General features: G+C 48.6%; 1 protein-coding gene across 1 annotated transcript in view; it reads right to left on the bottom strand.

Annotated features, from left to right (window-relative positions):
- COL13A1 (collagen type XIII alpha 1 chain) overlaps window positions 1-19791 on the bottom strand; it is a 62032-nt gene extending 42241 nt beyond the window's left edge. The window contains exons 1-11 of the mRNA XM_049809995.1: window positions 19771-19791; window positions 17147-17182; window positions 16499-16525; window positions 14696-14746; window positions 10854-10889; window positions 9352-9378; window positions 8221-8247; window positions 7092-7118; window positions 6958-6984; window positions 6644-6670; window positions 4517-4573 (exon numbers count right to left, since the gene is read on the bottom strand). Of these exons, the coding sequence (XP_049665952.1) occupies window positions 4517-4573; window positions 6644-6670; window positions 6958-6984; window positions 7092-7118; window positions 8221-8247; window positions 9352-9378; window positions 10854-10889; window positions 14696-14746; window positions 16499-16525; window positions 17147-17167 (327 nt within the window). The 5' untranslated portion in view covers window positions 17168-17182; window positions 19771-19791. The remainder of the gene's footprint in view (window positions 1-4516; window positions 4574-6643; window positions 6671-6957; window positions 6985-7091; window positions 7119-8220; window positions 8248-9351; window positions 9379-10853; window positions 10890-14695; window positions 14747-16498; window positions 16526-17146; window positions 17183-19770) is intronic.
- Window positions 19792-20049: the final 258 nt, after the last annotated feature.

Below are 20049 nucleotides of genomic sequence, written 5' to 3'. Positions count from 1 at the left end.
TATCCTCTCTACAGCCTTATATGCTGCTGCTGGGTAAAACTATATCTGCTCTCATGCACTTTTGTGTGCAGGAGAATGCATGAAATCTGTCCCCTGCATGTGTTCCTACCAAGTGCGCTGTTTATCCTGGCTGCCTTTAGTAAAACATGCAGATACAGGGATGTTTGCTTTATTTAGAATGATAAATGAAAATAATAAGCTGCAAATTTCATCCCTTCTGCCATGAGCTGTATTAAAAGAAAATTTCCAACACGTGGGCCAGGCTCAAGGGAAGCTCAGTCATGTGTGGATCAACAGCCCTTCTCCTCAAGAGAGCTGCCGCCTCGCCGTCCGACCTGCAGCCCATGCTGGGAAGCCTGCTGGGCCAGGCAGGAGAGGTACCCTCTCTTTTCCCGGTCTTGTAAGTGGATCCGGGCTCACCCTGTGGCCCATGCAAGGGAATGCAGGATCCTTCCTCAGCTACCCTATCCTACATACTCAGTGCTATCCAGCCATCCTGTAAACGGTCTTGTAGCTTTTAAACTCGGGAGGGAATTCGGATCCAATGAAGACAAGAGGTTTGGAGGACACTGAGTGTATTTCTAGATTTTGTCTTGCCCTGACCTCTCAGCCCAGCTTCAGAGACTTCCCTCCCATTGCATCTTACAGCACCCCATCACGGGTGCACTAAAGGGTGCATGCATCTTACAGCACCCCCACCATGGGTGCAGCACGGGAAAGCAAAGGGGGTTTTGCCTCTCTCCCTTTAGCACTCCCTCCTCTACTGCCACCTCAGCTGCTGTCAGCCCAGTCCCTGCTCCAGATTTAGGGCACTAAAATGCAGCACAATGCTGGGAATAGGTGCTGGCACCCCAGCAGGGGATGAGGAGATGGGGAGAGCCGGAGCCCTGCCCCAGCGCAGGGAGTGGGTGGAAGGAGGAGCTCACCCAAACTCCCGTTCCCATTGCCTTTGCTTTGCTGCCTTGGACAGAGCGTGCTTTGTCTGAGTGCCCGTCCATGCAGATCCCTAAAGACGCAAAATGTTACTACCACATCATTATAGTCTTATTAATGCACTCAGCAGAAAAAGACCCCCACAGAGCTAACTGGATGGTAAGTGGATACAGTAAGCTGGAGATCAGGTGTCATTTTTATCAGATGTCATTCTGTATCTTTAGCCATTGACTGGAGCTATTTTTCAGCTCTTTTAAACACCAGTTAGCCACCTGATTGTGCCCCAGCAATGCAATGCTTGTTCAGCCTCCTAACACGGGTCTCTGCTAAGCCCATGTCTCTGCTAAGCCTAAACCCTTGGGCAAAAAGCTCTTGCTGATGGGCTGAGAAGCAGCAGCAGGATTTTCCTCTCTCAGGCGCTGGTGCTAACATTTATTTCACAGCCTAACATTTTTTCTTAGTATTCATATATTGGGCTCCTGGAATTGCCTGGTGCTGGCAGATCTATAGGAGTGGATTACACTTTGTTGCACTTAGAGAATGAATACAGCAACACCAAAACCGATTGTGGCAAAATTCTCCGTGAAGTTAGCCTCTGGGGACAGAGGGAATTTGCAGCCCTGGCTGACGACAGGATGCGAGGCAGCTATTCAAATTTCCCACTTCATCCTGGATACGAACTTCAGCTTTCAGAGCCTTCCCAAGAGGTCAGTCGTTGGCCTGGCTCTCCAGACTGTCGCTCTGAAGGGCAACCAGCACAAGCCATGGGGTTTGTGCGGTTCAAATGCTGAATCGACAGAAACTGAACTGAGACCATGGGCTCAAGCGATAGGGTCAGGATTTTGCCAGCCCTGGGCAAAGACCAGGCACCTCTTGGTAAAGGCCTGCAGTGCAGACTGCAGTTCCTTGCTAGCATCTGACTGTTTAGACAGGCGGGGGGGGGGGCGGGGTGACAAAACCCAGCCACTTAATAGAGGGTGCCCAGCACACTTCAGCAGGGTAATTACAGTGGTTTGTCCACACAGGAAAGTTAATCCCAATTGATGGAACAAGGGAGCTTAAAGTGGGCTCATTAAAATCTACATGCACTCTGACTATGGACACTCTTATTCACTATTCATAAGTCCATAATTCACTTTATGAATTCATGCCCAAACTAAACTAAACTAAACATGAATTATGACCCTGGAAACCAAAATAAATGTGTTTACACAAAGATTTAATGCAATTTAATGAAACCATTATAAAAGCTTATTTAAACACATTTTCCCAAGTGTCTCAGACTAGACTAGCCCCTAGAAGAAGTGTTTGCCTATTCATTCATCCCAGTTAAATTTCACAGACATTAGCTGCATTTCAGCAAGAGGTTTTTAAACTCTTCTGGAGATTGAATATGCAGGAACTGACTCCTTAAGGTAGGAGACTGCTTGTCAACAGTCCCGAGAACAGTTTCATGGCCCATTTCTTTTAGTTTAAAAAACTGGCTTCACTGCATTTCTTTTTAGCCACATTATCACATCAAAGATTTCCTCCGCTTCAAAGAAAGTCCCTCATCTCTGCACGAACCTCTTGGAAACCCCTCTGTAGGGGAAGAAAGACAGGTAGCAACTCATTAATGGCAAGCATCGGGGTAAGCTTAGAAACAGGCAACAAGGAGGAGAAGTCTACCTGGAAAGTGCGTCTCTTTATGACCGGAGGTGGAGCCAGCCGCACTGAATTGAGGAGAGGCAACAGCTGAAGAAGATCAAACCAGAAGGTCGCAGGGCAAAGGAGGCCGTTAGGGCACCAAGAGTCAGAGAGCAGACAGGGGAGAGAACAGAGAAGAGGGGAACAGAGAAATTGCCATGAAAATAAACCCCCGCGTGAGAGCCGTGCACGGAGGGCGCGCAGCACAGGTACCTGCCGGCAGACCTCTGAGCTCCTCCGCACCGTGCGTTGCTCACGGGGAGACTTGCCATGTGCCAGCCCTGGCAGGTGCAGGGTGGCCACCCGCCAACCTGACGCTCCTGCTGCACAGAGCTTTTACCACTTTCTCTGCTTGGAAATAAAACTTACCCAGGGGATTTTTGTCTCAGCTCCACTGATCTCCTCAGGCAGTATTTACTGCAAGACATCCCCCCCACTGGCTCTGCTCAGCTCTCCAGTGACAGGACTGTTTCTCTTCATTTCTCTTCATCAGATTTGAGGCAACTATCACAATGACAATTTTCTCCAAGTTTTCCACATGCGGTTTCCTAGCTCTATCCATCTTCCCTTACAAGAAACGCGGTGTATTTCCAGGCCTCACCCTTCCTTGGCTTGTGGAAGGGAGAGGCTAGCTGGGGACAGCAGCGGGTATCAGGGCCAGCAAACAGGTCCTGGTGTGGTTCATTTAGCTGGGCAGACACAACCCTCGCGGCCAAGGGACAAGACTGACGGGACTTGGTGCCTGAGCCCTGAGCAGGGTTATTGCCTTGGGAGCCTGTGCATTGCTTTTCCTTGTTTAATAGTAACATCAGCCTCTGACTGCTTATAGCCAGGAATGCTGCCTTAGGGCACAAAGCTGACCCGGACACACAGAAATCAAATGCACTAAAGCTCAGGAGCATTTGTTCATCCTTCTGGTGTATCCAGTTTCCACTTGCATGCATGCTGCTGTCACCCTGGCACCCACCGTGCCGGCTCCAGGCCCAGGAATGCTCCTCTGGCCTGATCTACTTTCCTGTTCCTATCAGTTTTCCATTGAAGCTGCTCTTGATTTACACAGGGAGAAGAGAAAGAGGCTTTCCGTGCTCAGGCACAAAAATGTCTCCCCGTGTGCAACGTTTCCCCACGTGAGCTGTGCGCTTAGATCTGAGAGGTGTGCCCATAGGTCTCCCACCACAGTAACCATACGCATCCAAGCGGTGCACTTTAATCCCTTTAAACATCGTTCTTTGTGTTTGCAGAGAAAGCAAGGATCCAGTCCTGTTGCAAAGTGAGGTGGCAAACCGATATTACAGCATCGCCGCTCTGTGATCAGGCAGTTGTGTTTGAATGCACTGATCCAGACAGCCAGAAGCTATCACAACAAAAGCAGTGCTGCTGGAAAACCAGTTAGGCTGATTTTATCTGAAGGAAATCCTTCTCTTTCTAAAAGACAGTGCAGGAGGCCCCGTAGCTCAGGAGAGCGTTTAGGAAGGACCGCACTGATGTTCTCAAGGGGGATGTTGCTGTAAATCCCCACACCCTCATGCTATATGTGCCAAGCATGTCTGCACCAGTGACCTAGACACAGCTGAGCTGGCTTTGCCTGGCTCCTCAAGTGCTGAAGTGTACCTGAAATATTATGCAGCTTACAGGGAAGCAGAGGGAGGGTGCTGGAAAGGATAAGGAAGAAAATGGAGAGAAGCAGTCCTGAAAACAGAGGCAAGAATCCAGCAATGGATTCAGGTGCAGGTAGGAGAGTTTAGAGAAGAAACCTGAAGCCTCTTCCACCCAGCTCCTGCCCTGCCCCCTGTGTCCCAACAGCAAGCTTGTTTCAGAAGGCAGCGTGCAATATTGGATCCGCATCCTCGTGCCTTTGCATCAGAACTGGGTCTTGTCAGATCATTACCCCACAAACCTTCAGCGTAAGGATCTGGTTAGAGCGCAGGGCTGCAAGGGTGGTACTTAGGTATTCCTAGGGGACAGTGAAGACAGGTGACACAAATGGGGTCAGTTAGACACATGGCATTTCTGAGAGCAGATGGAGCACGGCTGGTCCCCCCTTTCCCTGAGCTGAGCACCCTTCCCCAGCGCAGCACTTCAGAGCAGCTCGAACGGCCAGCCCACACCGAATGGGTAGCCCCATGCCTGGGCTAGTCCCTCACAGCAGTGCAGGCCATACAGACTCATACAGAAAAAAAAATAGGAAGCTACAACACCAGCCAAGGCATACATCCTGACCTTATATTTCCTTCCTAAGAAAACAAAGACGAAACAAAACTGAAACAACATCCCTGGTTTTTCAGGACGCTGTTTTTCATTTCCTTGCCCAGGACATCTGACAAAGGACCTTGTCAACCAGTGAAGCAAGAACAAATTGCAATTCAGTCAGATGTGTAGCATTTTTACAACAAGGCTCATCCTAATTTTCATTTTGGGAAGAAGAGAGGGAACTGCTGATTTGTGCCTGTGACCAGACCCTTCAGGACAGCCCACCCTTGAGCTGATCTGAGGATAATCACCCTTCCTGTGACCACGTCTCTGCCTTGGAACGACTCGTGGGCTTTTTAAAATGTTGACCTTGCTGCCTCATGAGACCAGAAGCACCTCCATGAGAGGTAAGGAAACGTCACCAGGTTTGCTGGGATGTGAGGCTTTGCACCCGCCCTTTCCCCGCTGTCACAGCCCTGCAGCGTGTCACCCTGGGGTGCCTACAACCCCAACCCACCAAACCAGTGTGCCTTTGTCCCCAGGTCTGAGCCCAGGCTACTTCCAGTGATGCACAACCTGCACCTCCGTTTCCCAGTGTTGCTGTGGGTCCTGCCGCTGCTTTTCACCTTGAGCACTGAGGACAGTCGGAGCTAAGGGCTGTAACAGGAACCCAGGACACCGCTCGGGTGAACATTGCTGTTAGTTTCTTTTTAACATAACAATCTAGTGAGCTGGCTCACCTAAATAAACACAGCTGACCGGCTATTATTGTACAGGGACTGGCACATACCTACGGCCCCCTTCTCCCAGGCTGCCAGCCGAGCTCTCTCCCCTGCCTCTGCTGCTCTGAGCATCCAGGACCCTGCTCTCTCAGGGCCAGGGATCAGAGCCCAGCTAATTGTCCAGAGGCCCGTCAAAAATAAACAGAAAGCCCTTAAGCCTGTCTCCCTGTACACCCAGATTACAAATTCCAGCCACTTCATATGATGTCGTTCCAATGCATTTCCAGTGGATTTTCAGCACTCCGGTTGTTTTTAGAGGTGGTTAAATTTTACCACTGTAATCCCCTCAAACCCCATGATGTACTCTCTCCTCTCTTGGCTGCAGTACATGCCAGCCAGGCCAGGATGAAGAGGCAAGTGGGGCAACATCCTGGCTTTCGTTAAACAGTTGCTGGCATCAACCCTTCTTCTCTGCCTCTTCTTTGGAGGCAGAAAGCCCACCAGGCTGGGGGACCAGCTTACCAGGGACCGTGGCCAGGGGTGGTCAAGGCAGGGAGCACAACCCTTCCTCTTGTCTCTATGCAGGGTTGAGACCAGCATGAGGGAGAAGAAAAAGGGAGGAATGACGACAGAGTTTCCCCAAGGTCTGCAAACCCTGCACCGCTCCTGGCCACACAACCGCAGCGGAGGCTGTGGAAGCAGGATGGAGCTGGTGCAGCAGCACAAGGTGTGAATGGGTGACCTCTACTCCTCCAGAAACACCAGGTTTCCTTGCTTTTTGGAGTGAGGACACAGACCTTTCCCGCTCCAGCACAGAGCATGGAAGGGTCTCCAGGAAGCAGCAATGACAGCATTTAGCTGGGGGTCAGCCCTGGTGGGTAGGAACAGACCGGAGAACCAACATCCCTTCTGGAAAACCAACATCCCTCCTGGAAAACCTTATCTGCTGCTTTTCTGTGAAACACATCAATCAGCCAAGCGCTGCCCTCAGGGCCCAGATGACGCAGCTTGTTAATGAAACGATCTATATTTCCAACAAAAAGCCATTCAAACGAAGGAGGATTAACATGCAGGAAGGCACGGGACAGACGATAATAACGCTAATGACTTACCCTGTGCGGGTACTCTGCACACTGACCCTGTGAAAGGAGGGGATTAAAAGGAAAGAGTTTAAACCACGAACAGAGAGGACCAAAATAGACACATGGGGTCAGACCCAGAAGGTGTAAATCATTGTGACTGTATTGAATTCAGTGCAGCTACGCCAGTTTGCACCCAACAAGCGCCCTGCCTCCTGTCCCGTATCCCCAGAGCCCTCTCTTCTTGCTGTATTTCTCAGCTACTCAAAGTCAGACCAAGCAGCACCAAGTCACTTCCTTGCACACTTTTTACATTTAATTTTCAACATGTGTCCCATTAAAATTACCTTTTCTCCTTTTTGTCCTGGGGGTCCCTGTGAAAGAAAAGTGATAAAAAAGGCCTCAGTAAATGAAGGAGTTCAGTGCATGCAAGGGGAAAGGGATTAGGAGAAGGTGCAATTGCAAGAGATGGGATACTTACGGGTTGTCCCCTGGGACCTGCAGCACCCTTTAAAGAAACATAGTCATGAATGCGAGATGGATTCCCATTTACAGTGACAAGAAGACAAAAACTCTCAGCGTATGGAGTAGGTGGAAACTCAGTTTTTAAAAACAATTGTGGAGAAAATTCCCAAGAGAGATCTGGGTTCTCTTTGTTACTCTGGAGGAGTGAAAATGCACACATGTTCTGGCTGCACCACGGGGGGGGGGAATTATTAAAAGGAGAGGGGAAAAATCATCAGGAAAACACACCCTTATTGTTCCCAGGACCTCAGTTGACAGTGAATCCCCTTGGTCGAGGCACTGGGACCAGACCAGAAGCAGCCAGGACTGAAGCCTGAGCTGCAACTGCCTGAGCTAGGATTGCACAACAGAGGGATGTCAGCTCACCCCTCCACCGAGGAGCGGGGAGGGGCAATCTTCAACATATGCTTGCCAGAGGGTTATATTGACACTCCGGCTCAAAAGAACAGAATTAGCAGAAGAAAACATTCAGCATTTCAGTGAGCAAAGGTGACTACAGAGCTGCTAGCTTGGCATACTCGAGTTTGGGGATTTCATCACCAGAGATGTTGAGAGGAACAAGACCGCATTTGGGTTTCCATCAAGCGGGGCCTAAGTTTATCATTTTCAACCAAAAGCATTTTAGTACAATGTACACATGAAACAGAGCTTCAAGAGGAAGGAAAAAAACCCAAACACATTTAATACAAAAAATATGCTTTTTTTGTTGTTGTTAGATAAGTTGAAAGCTGCCAGATGTGTTTTCAGAAATCTTTCCACCAATTTTTACTTCTGCCGTGAGGCCAACCACGAAAAATGTCAGCTCCCAGAGTATATTTAAAGAACATAATTGCTAACTGCAAGAAAAACATATCCCATGCATAACTAAAGAGTTGCTGTTGTGACATGATGAATCTGATAGCCATAATGTAAGAATTACAGATGTGCGTCCCAGTACTGCTATTATGAAGTTACAGAACTAGGGACGCAGCTAGTGCATTAGCTGAGCTAAGATCGCTACCCTGCCTATGAGCTCATTTCCAGCTGAGAGGCAACGTTATTTCAAACCAACGCGTCACCCGCAGGCAAACATATATTTTTTTTACCATCTCGCCCTTCTGTCCAGGATGACCCTGCAAAAGAAAGAAAACACATATCAGCTTCAGCCACTGCAGTCTCTAGAAGATGTTGACTTAACCCACTTACCCCTTGCCTCAGGAAGCACCCACAATTCCTATACCTTGTCAAGGGAGGTGCAACACCATGCAGGTGGAGCTTTGCTCAGACACTTAACAGGACACCGTTCCCTGCTACCCCAAATGCTGAGAACAAAGCTCTGGAGGATGAATAGGGGTGCAAAGGCTCTGCGGGGCATGGCTGGGACACAGTTAAGCCCCCCTCAGGCTGGCAGAGCAGCTTCAGCTGAGTGCAGTGCACTGCACCTTGCTGAGGCTCACGTGCGTGTCCCCAGAGCAGTATAACAGAGAGGCTGCTGCGTCTCTTTTGAGGGTGATGTTCCTCAGGGCAAAATCAGGGTCCAGTTGTAGGAAATTGAGTGCCAGAGGTATGTGCTACCAGCTCCTTCTCCATTACAGCATGGCTGGAGGAATTGTGGTGGGGAACGTGGCTAAGTGGATGCCTGGAGCTATGGGTTTCATGTCAGCTGGGTTCATAGGGAAGTAGCTGTAACTGTGTCTAGCTCTCTGAAGGATGGGAAGAACTTCGGTCTCTCTCTCTACTACAAAGCTGATTATAAGGAGGCTCTAAGGACAGCATCGAGGTCTTTATAGGGTCCTTTCCTCTTCTACTGCAACTCTTTGCAGCATAGCAGCAAAGCGAAAGAAGCTGTAGGGTCGACTTCACATGAAGCTGTTGGCTAAGGCAGAAGGCTGGTGCCTAGGGGAGCTGCTCTGTCTGATTCAGGGTGGGAGTGCCTGCTAAGGCTTCCCCTGCAGCAGCCAGGCTGTTGCACTTGTGAAGTGCTATTTTATAGATTTGCCTAGAAAGGAAGCAGCCACACTCTGCCTTCCCTAATCTCCTGACTCCTGCATCTCCCCCAGGGCATCTGTGGTATCCTCCCGCCTGCCAACCTTCTAATTTTCTTTTAATCCATGCATGTGCATGACATTGCAAAATAATCCTCTTAAAAAAACATACTTTATAACACGCAGGCTGGCAGGACAGTGGGACCTAGCAGGAGGCAGGGCAGAAAGCCTTGAGGGAAGCTGTTTGCTTACCGGTTTGCCATCCAAGCCAATAGGACCCTGAAATAAAAAAGGAGAAATGATGAGAAATGCTTTCACTGGGGTGTCTGTCCATCCGCCCCAGCAAGCACAATGTGTCACAAGATTGCACAGACTGGGGAAAGGATGAAGAGGTGAGGTGACTCTCTCTACCCTCCTGCCGAGTCCTGGCAGGTCCCTGGCCCACTGGGTACCAGCCCAGCTTCCTGATTGCTTCTGCAGGGACCTGCTCACTGTCAGCCCATTTCAGCAGCAATGCTGGAAAAGAGAAGGGAAGGGAGGAAGGATTCATGGGCAATTTGTAAAAAACCCTCAGCATTTCAAATTTTGCAGCATCCTGTAAACTAGTTGAAAATCAGCAGTTTTCTTGAGACTTTGATTTAAAAAGGCACCCCCCCTTTGGGGAAAGAGGAATTTTTGCAAATGATAGAATAATAAAAGTGTCCCAGGGAACAGGTGACATACAGCTCAGCAGCATGTTGAAGGTACTATTTGATGAGAAACAGGCTCCGCAGAGCACTGTCCCACCCGGCACTTTCTCATGAGCTGGGCTGATTTGTTTTCTGTTCCTCCAAAAGCCAAAGACCACAAAGGCCTGGAGAGATCTGCTTCTCCTCAGCCCAGGGGCAGCTCACAGCCCCCCTTTTCGCAAAGGGCAGAGCCTCAGAGCCCTGTCAGACAGCTCGGAAGCTGCCAATTCCTCCCATTTTCCAGGCGTGAGAGTCTCCCCCGCAGCCCAGCTCTGGCACATCGCATGTCCTGGAGCAGCAGCTGAGTTGCCTGGTGGGAGCAGGGATGCAGGGGGTGTTTGTGTTTGCCTTAGGCTTCCTAGCTGTCCAGGATAAATGCATAAGAATAAATAGCAACTGTTTGAGTTCTCCAGCAGCCTCAATGTTTCAGAGAGTGTTGCCAGCAACTGTAGGACTGAAAGGAAATTTGCTTTGTCCTGGGCTTCTTTTCCATTCCCTTGCCCATCTGTAACAGTGTTAGAGAAAAATCCCCCCTCATGCTTTTTGTCCTGTCCCTTTGGCATGAGCAGGGTGTTCAGCCTAGCATGGTCCCCGGCCAACCTGCATCACGCAGGGCCCCATTTGGATCACAGGCGCTTGCTGCTATTGCAGTATCACCTAAAGGCTCCATTAAGGTTGGAATTTCACCTACCTAGGGGTTTTTTTCTTTCTTTGGGGGTATTTCTTAGGGTGGTTTTCTTTTGCTGAACAGATCTGGCTTCAGCTATGTTATTTTAACACTTGGGGTTTTTTTTAAATTAATTTCCTTTCGGAGTTGTGTGGTTTGGTGTTTTTTTTTCCCCTAAGTATCATTTAAAAGAAAAAAAAAAAAAAAGAAGAAAAACAAATGAAGAAGAAATTACTTTTTCCAGTGATATCAGATCAGGTTCTTAGTTTCAGACAGAAATTATGAGATACAGCAAGCACTAATGAGGCTTCCTAGTAATATCACACACCCATACCTCATAAATTAGCAGTTACACTTACCGGGAATCCAGGAAAACCTCTTGTTCCAGGCTGTCCCTGGGAAGGATGAAACGGAGACAGCAGTTTAGAGGAACTGAAGTGGATTTTGATGGACCCTAAGTCCTCTCTATGGAGTCTTTCCTCCAGCCTCTGCCCATTTATCCTGCGACTCTCTTCAGAGTTACCCAAGACCCAATCCCCCTCCAAGGGGAAAGCGTCTCGGGAAGGAAGGGAAACCTCTCATCCCCACTCCAATTTGTACAGGGCCAAGAAAATGCTGGAGCAGGTCCAGTTTGGACTGCAAGCAGCTTCCTTGAAGTTTCTACATTAATTAAATGGGTGTCCCTAGCCCATATACTAGGCTTTTGGAGTGTATTCCAGAGGTTGAGCTCATTTTATGGCAATTCTTGCTGCCATAAACTGGAGGCGTTTAGTGCAGGGTGCTGCTCTGTGCAAGACAAACCTTGCAGGTCACTGGTGTCTAAATACAGCCATCCTTCTTCTCCTCCCCTCATCTCATGTCCCAGTGCATTCATTTCCCTCACAAATAATTCTGGAGGAGAGATGATTTTTTTTTCTTTTCTGTTTTATGTCCTCTGAGAGCTGAGAGAAAAAAGAGAGTTAGGTAGTGCGATGAGAGGAACATGAGCACCAAGTTCTTTCCCCTGCCTCTTTCTGGCTAGCCAGCACTGGCTACCAGTTTGGGATCGGGTACAGCAAACACTGGCTTGGGATGTGTTTGGCAGCTTCTTCATCACCCACTTAAAAACACTGAAAAAAAGAAAATGTCCTGACTGTTAATTTTTTATAGTTCTTCAGTTTCTGGAACCTGTGACATCGCAGGTCACAGTTACCCTAGATTTGTGGGTATCCAGTAAAGATACTATTTTACTTAAGGATTTTTTAATCTCAATTTCCTGAAGAATATGCAAGCCAAGTCAGGAATCAATATGGACCAGACTTCAGCAGATCTGGAAGCACACCCATGTAGATGGAAACAGCAGGATGAGGTGAATCCTGTACCACACTCATTGAGTGATCACTGCGGCATCTTGCCTTCCCTGAAAGCCATGCTACGATGCCAAAAAGCCCAGGTTTCTTATGTATTTTCATGCTTTGCTTTGGGGAAGAAAATGCTTTCTTAGGCAATTTGAGATACCATGACCGGACTCCGAGTCCCACAAGGGTTTCCTAGGAAAGATCTGGGTATAAACAAGGGTTTGCTTCTGAAAAGAAAGGCACATGGGTACATCTCTGCCTTAACCAGAGCGATCTTGTGTGGTGCCAAGGAAAGGGAAGGGGAAGGAGGGAAAGGGCCTGCTGTTCTGCGAGGCTGAGGTTTGCCACAGCAAAGCAATGATAATCCCTTGGGAGAGAGCTCAGAGCCACGCTGGCAGGAAAAACCTTCACTTTCAGGTTACCTCTCCTCCGGACTCCCTCTATCTGCAGAAAAACTCAACGAAGGTTTACCCCTTAAGAGGATGGGGCCAAATAACTCTTGGCAGAGTTTGAGGGATGCCCCTACCACAAAATGCCACATGTTCCACTGAACAGTTCTGGTTTTATACACAATGCTACCAGGACCTAATTGCATTTGCACTGTTTGTTTAGTTCTGCAAAGTTGAACTTGGTCAGCTTTGCTTTGCAAGATACATATAAAACCACCTGGTCCTGTTGGCCAGTGACCAGGAGGGAAGATAGGCTATAAATTCAAGGATCTGTCCACCAGTGGTTTCTGAAAAGGTAAGAACCAAGAAAAGCCTAGCCACAATTCATTAAGTTTGGTTCCCTGTTTGACACCTCCCTGGACAAGAAGTGCTAAAAAAAGAATTAGGGAGAAAACCTGGAAATGGTGCAATTTGGCTTCCTCTGTAGACTACAGGCTGCTGCCTCTTTCTCCTTGGAGGACAGCAGAGTGATTTGCACGGTATCAGGCCAAAACAACAGTTCAGCAGCGAGCGATTCCAAGAGACTGTTTTTGTTGGGTGGCTGTTTTTCCTTGTCTTCTTTTTAAAATGTTGATCACATGAAGTATGTAATCCTGGGAGCTGCCAAATCATGGAGACTGTCTGTTTCTGCCACTATCGGCACACTGTCCCTCTCTGGCCAGAAGTTAAGCAGCTCTGAGCTCAAGCGAAAACTTTAACCTCCAAACAAAAATCTGGAAACTATTTGTCATCCCACGTCTTTACGAGTGGCCCCTTGGCCAGGGTTTCCGTGTTTGTCTTCAGTGCTCAGCCATCCTTTTGACCTATCACCAGCTCCCTGGGAAACTGGATCATCTTCACAGTAGGCTTTGGGGGTGGAAGTGTGGGGTTGTGCCAGTCCTGGCACCTTGGGGCTTTGACTGGTATAGGCAAAAGCCCATTTTAAATATCATTTGCCATCTAAGTCTTCTGCTGCTTTGGAGATGCAATGTGTCCTGCACTTTTCCAAATAGCAGCAAAGGCAATGAGGCAAAGCAGACATTAAAAATTGTCCTGCAGACCAGGCATATGTCCTTCAAGAACAGTGGTGCCTGTCTCTGCAGAACCTACAGTGACAGGGACTGACGGCTTTTCCCTTCAATTTCTATAACCACACTATCCAGAAGGCTGAGAGCTACAGCTTGTGAGAAACAGCAAAAGCAACGGGGCATCTACCCTCCAAAATCTTCTGTTTGTGGAGCAGGGTGGTCTCACTCAGAGCTTGGCATGGAGAGACCTGCCAGCCCTTCCTCCTCACCTGGTCACGTGGCCAGGGACCATCTGCTGGGTATAAAACACTTGGGGAGACCTGTCTGTGTCTTGGGCTTCAGTTCTGTCACTTCTCAAACTCCAGCATGCTGGACAGGTGGGCCTGGGAACCAGCAAAGCTGTTTCTTATTAGAAACACTTATCATGGGGCTTTTGGAAAGTTAATTGGAAAGCCAGATGTAGCCACGTGTTTGCACTGCCTAGGTCTCTCTCACTTGACCTCTGCTGTGAAACAAATGTTGCTGGCGGCCCATCCTCACCGCAGGTCAAGGACAGTGCTCTTCACAGGTTAATCAAAATCGGAAGTGCCCACTGGGAGGGAGAATTGAGTCTCCGGGTCTTTTTTCATGGAAATCTCTGGTGGAGGCTGGGCAAGGATGAAGAGGAGAGGACTGGCTGCATCCGCACAAAAGCAGAGGCTTGATGGCTGAACCACAGCACAAGAAACATCCAGCATTTGGGGCACATAAATGCTCCAACCCTTCACATTGGTCTTTTTTTATGAGCCTATCCTTGAAAAAAGCTTTGTCTGGCTGACTCGTTGCACCTTGCAGGGACACTTTTGCTGGAAGAGGGTGCAAAATCCTGCCTACACTTTCCTCGGCTCCCCAGTCAGCTAAGAGACTTTCCAGATAGTGCTAACTGTGGTGTCAAAGAGTTTCCAAGACTTTGGGTACTTGACAAGGACCTCTGAAAAACTCTGAACTACCCATCTTTGTGAGTTCCCAACTCACCAGTTTAGCTCTGATCCTGCTTTTCTGCAAAATCAGGGGGGGTGTCCTCTGCTAATGAAACCAAAGGCTGAGATTAGCCAGGCAAAGGGCATATTTTCTCCAAAATCGGTAGCAGCCCTGTTGCAAGAAGGTAATATGCTTCTTCCTTTTAAATACAGGAATATGGTTTCCTTGCAAGGGAAGGCTTCCTCATTTGTTCTGGAGTATGAGCTGTAATTTCATTATATATAGTATATAATAGCAGTATAAAACCAAGCCTGGCTCAGCACGGGAACCACATTATACAGAGTTTTTGCTCTCTCCAGCTGATGCTGTGTCTTACTGCCCCTCCTAAGTCTTTCCCTGTAACTTGCCCACATCCTGCATCAGTCAAAAATAGAGAAAAGCCACTTACGGGTGGACCACGGGGCCCGATGATAGACATGCCCGCTTCTCCTGGCGCACCCTGCAGAGACACAAGGAAGAGGAAAAGGGGTGAGAAAAGGAGGAGAGGAAAATACAAAGACAATTATATTCCCATCAAGACCAGGGTTAAATGAGGGTGTTCAAGGTGTGAGACCTTCACAGCTTATGGGACAGCTGCTATTCTGGCCTCCTAGAGCTCTTGCCCCACGCTTTGGGAGAAAAGATGTCATTTGGAGCTACTCAGATGTGCCAGAGAATGGAAGCTGCACAGCAAGGAAAACTATAAACACATAAAACAATTTCTGGTAAAACAGAGGTTCTGCCCCATTACAAGTGTGAAAGATGGCCTGAAACCCTTGCTGTTTCCTTCCTATGAGTCCAGCAGGACTGTGTTCTGCAGAAGAAAGAAAATAAGAAGGGATGAGCTGGGCTTCAGGGAAATGGGAGCTGTGGGCAACAAACTGGCTGCCTCCAGAAATGCCTTACTTGTGTGCTTCTCAAACTCAGTTGGGATGTGGATGAAAACAGCAAAGGCATTGCTGGAAAAGAAAACAGCTGCCTCTCCAGCTCCTAGCCACCCACGACGTGCAACGGGCAGGACATGTCCCCATCTTTGGAAAACATGGCGTATTCCTGAGAGGCAGCTCCAGAAGCATCCAGGACTGGGGAGCTTTGGGATGGAGCATCCCATAAACCAAGCATCCTGAGAGCCAGCAGAACTCTCTGCAAAACAAAGCTGGGGCCTGCCAAGGACCTAGGACTCTCACGGAGGGCTTTGGGGAAGCACGGGCAACCAAGAGTGATTTTTCCGTTGTTTGTTTGTATCTATCTACTGTCCCTTCACATTAAAAGCTTTGGCCAGGAAGAAATGCAAGGACAAACAAAGAAAAAGCAGGATGGCTTCAGGCAGTGAAATCTTGGTCTGTTAGATAATGTTTGTTGGCTCCAGTTAGCAAGCAGTAGCTTGAAAGCAAGGAAGGAGAATCTCTGTCCTACCTTGCCCTTCCTTGCAGTGTTTTTCTCTCCATCTCCTATGAAGAGGAGCAAATGGGCCTGGTATGGCAGTGCACAGATGATCCCCCTATCAGGTGAATATTTATCCCTTTCCTAGTTTCTAGACATTGTTATTCAGTTATTCACAAACACCTCCATTTTGCTGTTCTCATGGGTAGGAGGTACTCTCAGCACTGGGGTAAAATACACTAACACTGAAATGTCAAAACATGGGGGCCAGCAGTAGGATGCTTTGCAAACTACCACTTCTTTGCAGCTACAAAACACCAATTCGCTGCATGGCAAACAGTTTGCGAGATGGCATCCCACAGACTTAAACTACAACATCAGTTTTCCTTAGGAGGAAGAGGCCCACCAGAGGTCCCACCATGTCAGAAATAGGAGCGTGCCATGCCATTTTCTTCCTTGCTATGGCTTACACCAGGGATTGGGCTAATCTGGGAGGTGGAAGGGAGCTGCGGGTTGATTAGGGCAAGTGGAGCAGCCAGCAGGGAAGAAACTCAATGGTTAAAACCCAGGAAGCTTCGAGGGGAGCCCTGCGTGTGCCCACTGGCTCTTATGCTGTTAGTAAATCGTCATAAACAAGAAACACCATCTTTGGAGGCTGAGTGGCCTGGAAGGAATTTGGGAGATAAACTCGCACTGCCGGGGAAGAGGGGGCAGCCCAGGGAGGTGAAAGCCCAAAGCTGGCTGCAGCAGCCACGACTGTGACCAGGGAGTTTGGGCTGGCCCAGAGGAAGACAGTCGGGATGCTGTGGGCTGCGAGGAGCTGACTCACCTTCTCTCCAGGTTGCCCTTTTAGTCCCTGGGTCAGTGGCACCCATCGCAGCCACATGCAAGAGGGTGCGGGGGGGGAGGGGGAGAGAGAGAGAAAGAGAGAGAGAGACAAACACAGGCATCAGTGGCAAGGGCACGCTTCCCCACCCCAAAACCCTGGCTATGGGGCTGGGATGAGTAGGGTGGCCTCAGGTCCTGCCCCAGCCCTCTTCCCCATCCTAACCCTGGGATGCCCGAGCAAAGAGCAGCTCCAAGCCAGGCAGGGGATGGCCCCCTTTGCTCAGGGCAGAGTTACTTGGAAAGGGCAGCTGCCGGTGGCAGGCAGGGGTGCATGTTAGCAAGCCCACAGTTAGCAAGCCCAGCCGGCGCATGAGGTGGCAGCAGGAGGCACCCAACTGGGGGGATGCTGAACCAGAGGCGGGCCTGAGCAATACAGCAGAGGGATGGAAACAGCCCCCCCAGCATGTATGCAGTTTGCAGGGCTGGCCACCCTGCTGCGACAAGGAGAGTCCCTCAGGTATGGGGCTCAGGGAGGGTGGCTTTGCTCACGCTGACAGCTACCAAGGATCATCCTGAAAGCCCCCCCCAAATTCTTGCGGGTTGGAAGAGGATAGGGAGGACAAGGTACATGCAGGAAGTTTCAACTTACCGGCCGCCCAGGGATCCCCATCGCGCCTTTGTCTCCCTGGCAATTAAGGCAAAATCAGAGGCAATTGGAAACTGGCCAAAGGCAAGGTTATAAACCAGCACAAATGAGCTATGCCACAGACGTGGCTTCGTGCTGCGGTGCAAGTGTCCAGGGATTTTGAGAGAGGGAGAGAGCAAGTTAGAGAAAGAGGAAAGTGTGTTTGCATGTGCCCAAACCTGTCTTTAAGAACATGCGTAAGCCACCAGTTCACTTGTGCATATGACAAACCAGCACATCTCACAACAGAAATTACATATGGCAATTTAGGCAGCAAAAGAAGGGCAAGAGTTTTCAGTCTAACAAAGTATAATCCCAATTTCCAACACTTCATAAAATCCGGGTCCTGGGAACTGGCTTCCTGCAGTAGCCAACTGTCACATTTTTCTCTTTCTTTACCAAAGTCATCCGGGTGTTTGCTATTTATTTATAGAGTTATCACTTTAAAACAGGATTCTTTTAGACTTGAAAATACAGTCCTGTCCAGAAGCAAGAGAAAAATGTGGGAAAACAAGCTGACACAGGAAAAAGCATGTCTGGAAGAAGACATATGAGCAGCTGTGTTCGGTGTCCTCTACCCCTTTGAGATACTTCCCAGTGCACTGTCAGGGTGTGAACGATCCTAACAGTGGTTTGGGGAATGACTTTGGGTCAGGTGACACTGAACAGAGCCTTGTAAACACATGAACACAAGACCGGTGGCAATTTTCTTCAGCCACTTAGCTACAAGGCAGTTTTCTGCCTCTTACAGATAAATTTAACTACTCAAAAAAAAAAAAAAAAAAAAAAAAAATCAACACCCTCTGCATTCCTGGTCACCAAAATTGAAGGCTGTGCAGATTTGGAAGATAGCAGCTGATTCCTAAAGGATCTTGATGATTATGGCTTTAGCGGTCATGTAGCTTTTTCTCTATACTTTGCAAAAATGACATGATAATAATCTCTCAGTTCTGTTTCCAGCAATGTTTGGGGTTTCCTTATGTAAAACAGAGTCTCCCTGCCTGTGGTTGCCTGCATCTGTAGACATAAACCTAGTTTTCTTGTTTCTGCAGCTGGAGACACCAGCCCCATTGGTGCCACCTCTCTGTGCCTTCCCCCATGTTCAGTCCCAACATGTGTGAATGTAGTCTGAAATCTCTGGAAGGGGAATGCACTTGACTCTATTTGTTTTGCCAGGTGTACACAGAGGCTCCTTTGGCCATGCATCCCAAACTCAGACATTATTGCCTGGGATCAAATCGTTACCCGGTGAAAGTTTAGCCGCTTCCCTCTGTGGAGCTGGGTGGCCATTCAGTATCGGGGGAATTCCTTTCCATGCAGCACATGTTTTGATAAATTGAAAAGCAATATATGCTTTGCAAAAGCATTTCTTGCAGATGGATGAAACACTAAACAGCTGCTTTTTTTTTTGTAGATGATATGAGAAACTGCTTTCTTCTAGGGTTTTAGGTGGGTTCTCAGTCCCACTAGTATTTGTCTGTCTCTGTGTGCCAGCAGCAAGCAAAATTCCCAGTGTCAGCGTCTTGCCCTGGGATTACTTTGTGGCTGCTGGAGAACATAATGCTGAGTTTTCCTGTGCTTTTAGTCCCTTAAATGCTGCTTTCCTCCAGAGCTGAGCTCAGGCTGATCTCTCTCATGGGTTGAGGTAAAAGCTGATTTTGTTTCTCCTGGCTCTGCTGTGGCTGGTGCCCGAGCAGGAAGAGCCCGAGGTCAGAGCTGAGCTGTGTCAGGTCTCCAGCGAGTACCTGGTGTCGGAGTGGTACATGACGGCACCGTGTCTGGTATGTGACTGCGCAGCATTACAGCCCTCCAAGCAATAATAGCAAAGGGGGAGCTCCCAGTAGGACAGCAAATAAATGCCAGATGTTTATAAGGAAAGGTTGTCTGTGACAGGGAGCCAGGAAAGAGCACTCGCAGGTGGATGATACCATGTAGGCTGGTTACAAAGTCATGCAAAGCTGCCTGCAGCTCCCACATCGGAGCTAGAGGAGCATGAAAGGCAACAAGCAGCCTGAGTCAGGGGCAGAGCCAGCAGCACAGTTTGCATTTTGTTTGTTAAGAAACTGCCCGGTAGGGCTTTTGCAGTCTCCAGGTGAGCAGCAGCCTGGGAAGCAGGGAGCCATCACCAGGAAACACGCAGCTGTAACCCCAAAACCCACATTCCTTCCTCACTCATGACTATCTATCTCAGATGCAGATACTGTTATTATGGACTTTTCCATTTGTCCCAGAGTGACCTAGGCCTTTTAAATCCTGCTGCAATTAGCAAGCCCCATCAGCAAGAATACTGCACACTGAGCATCTTCAACCAGAACCTCAAGTTGACAAAAGCATCTTCTAATGTAGCATGTTTCCCACATGCAGGAGGATTCATAGGGATTATGTTACCCTTAAGTTTGGTCCTACAAAGCTCCTGTGGTCCCTACTCTGTTACGAGCCATGTCCTGTTTGCAATATGCTATTCCGCATCAGGTTTGCTATGCAAGATCACTACCTTCTCCCAGCTTACGAATCCTAGAGGCCTACTGATGAAAGTATTGCCAGACAGAGAGCATGAGGGAATGAAAAAGAAAGAATGAAGTATTTACCGGGAGCCCTGGTCTTCCTGTAAGTCCCTGAAACAAAATACACAGAAACGGCGAAAGTTAGCTTCACACTCTGAAGGGAGGGCTTGATAAAGAGACGAAATCACATGTAAGGGTTTAGGAAACGGAGTGGTTAAAAACTCTCCACAGCTCTTTGACCATCAGGTCTGATTGCTTCGGTTTCCTAACCTCCTGTTTGTGAAGTTTTCTCTCCTTTCGGCATGGCTGTACCCACAGCTCTTCGCACGGCTCTGAAGGTATCTGCAAGTCCACGGAGAACAA

Source organism: Accipiter gentilis, chromosome 9 (assembly GCF_929443795.1).
Source record: "Accipiter gentilis chromosome 9, bAccGen1.1, whole genome shotgun sequence".
Classification (NCBI taxonomy): domain Eukaryota; kingdom Metazoa; phylum Chordata; class Aves; order Accipitriformes; family Accipitridae; genus Astur; species Astur gentilis.
This window is presented reverse-complemented; position numbering and strand designations above follow the sequence as displayed.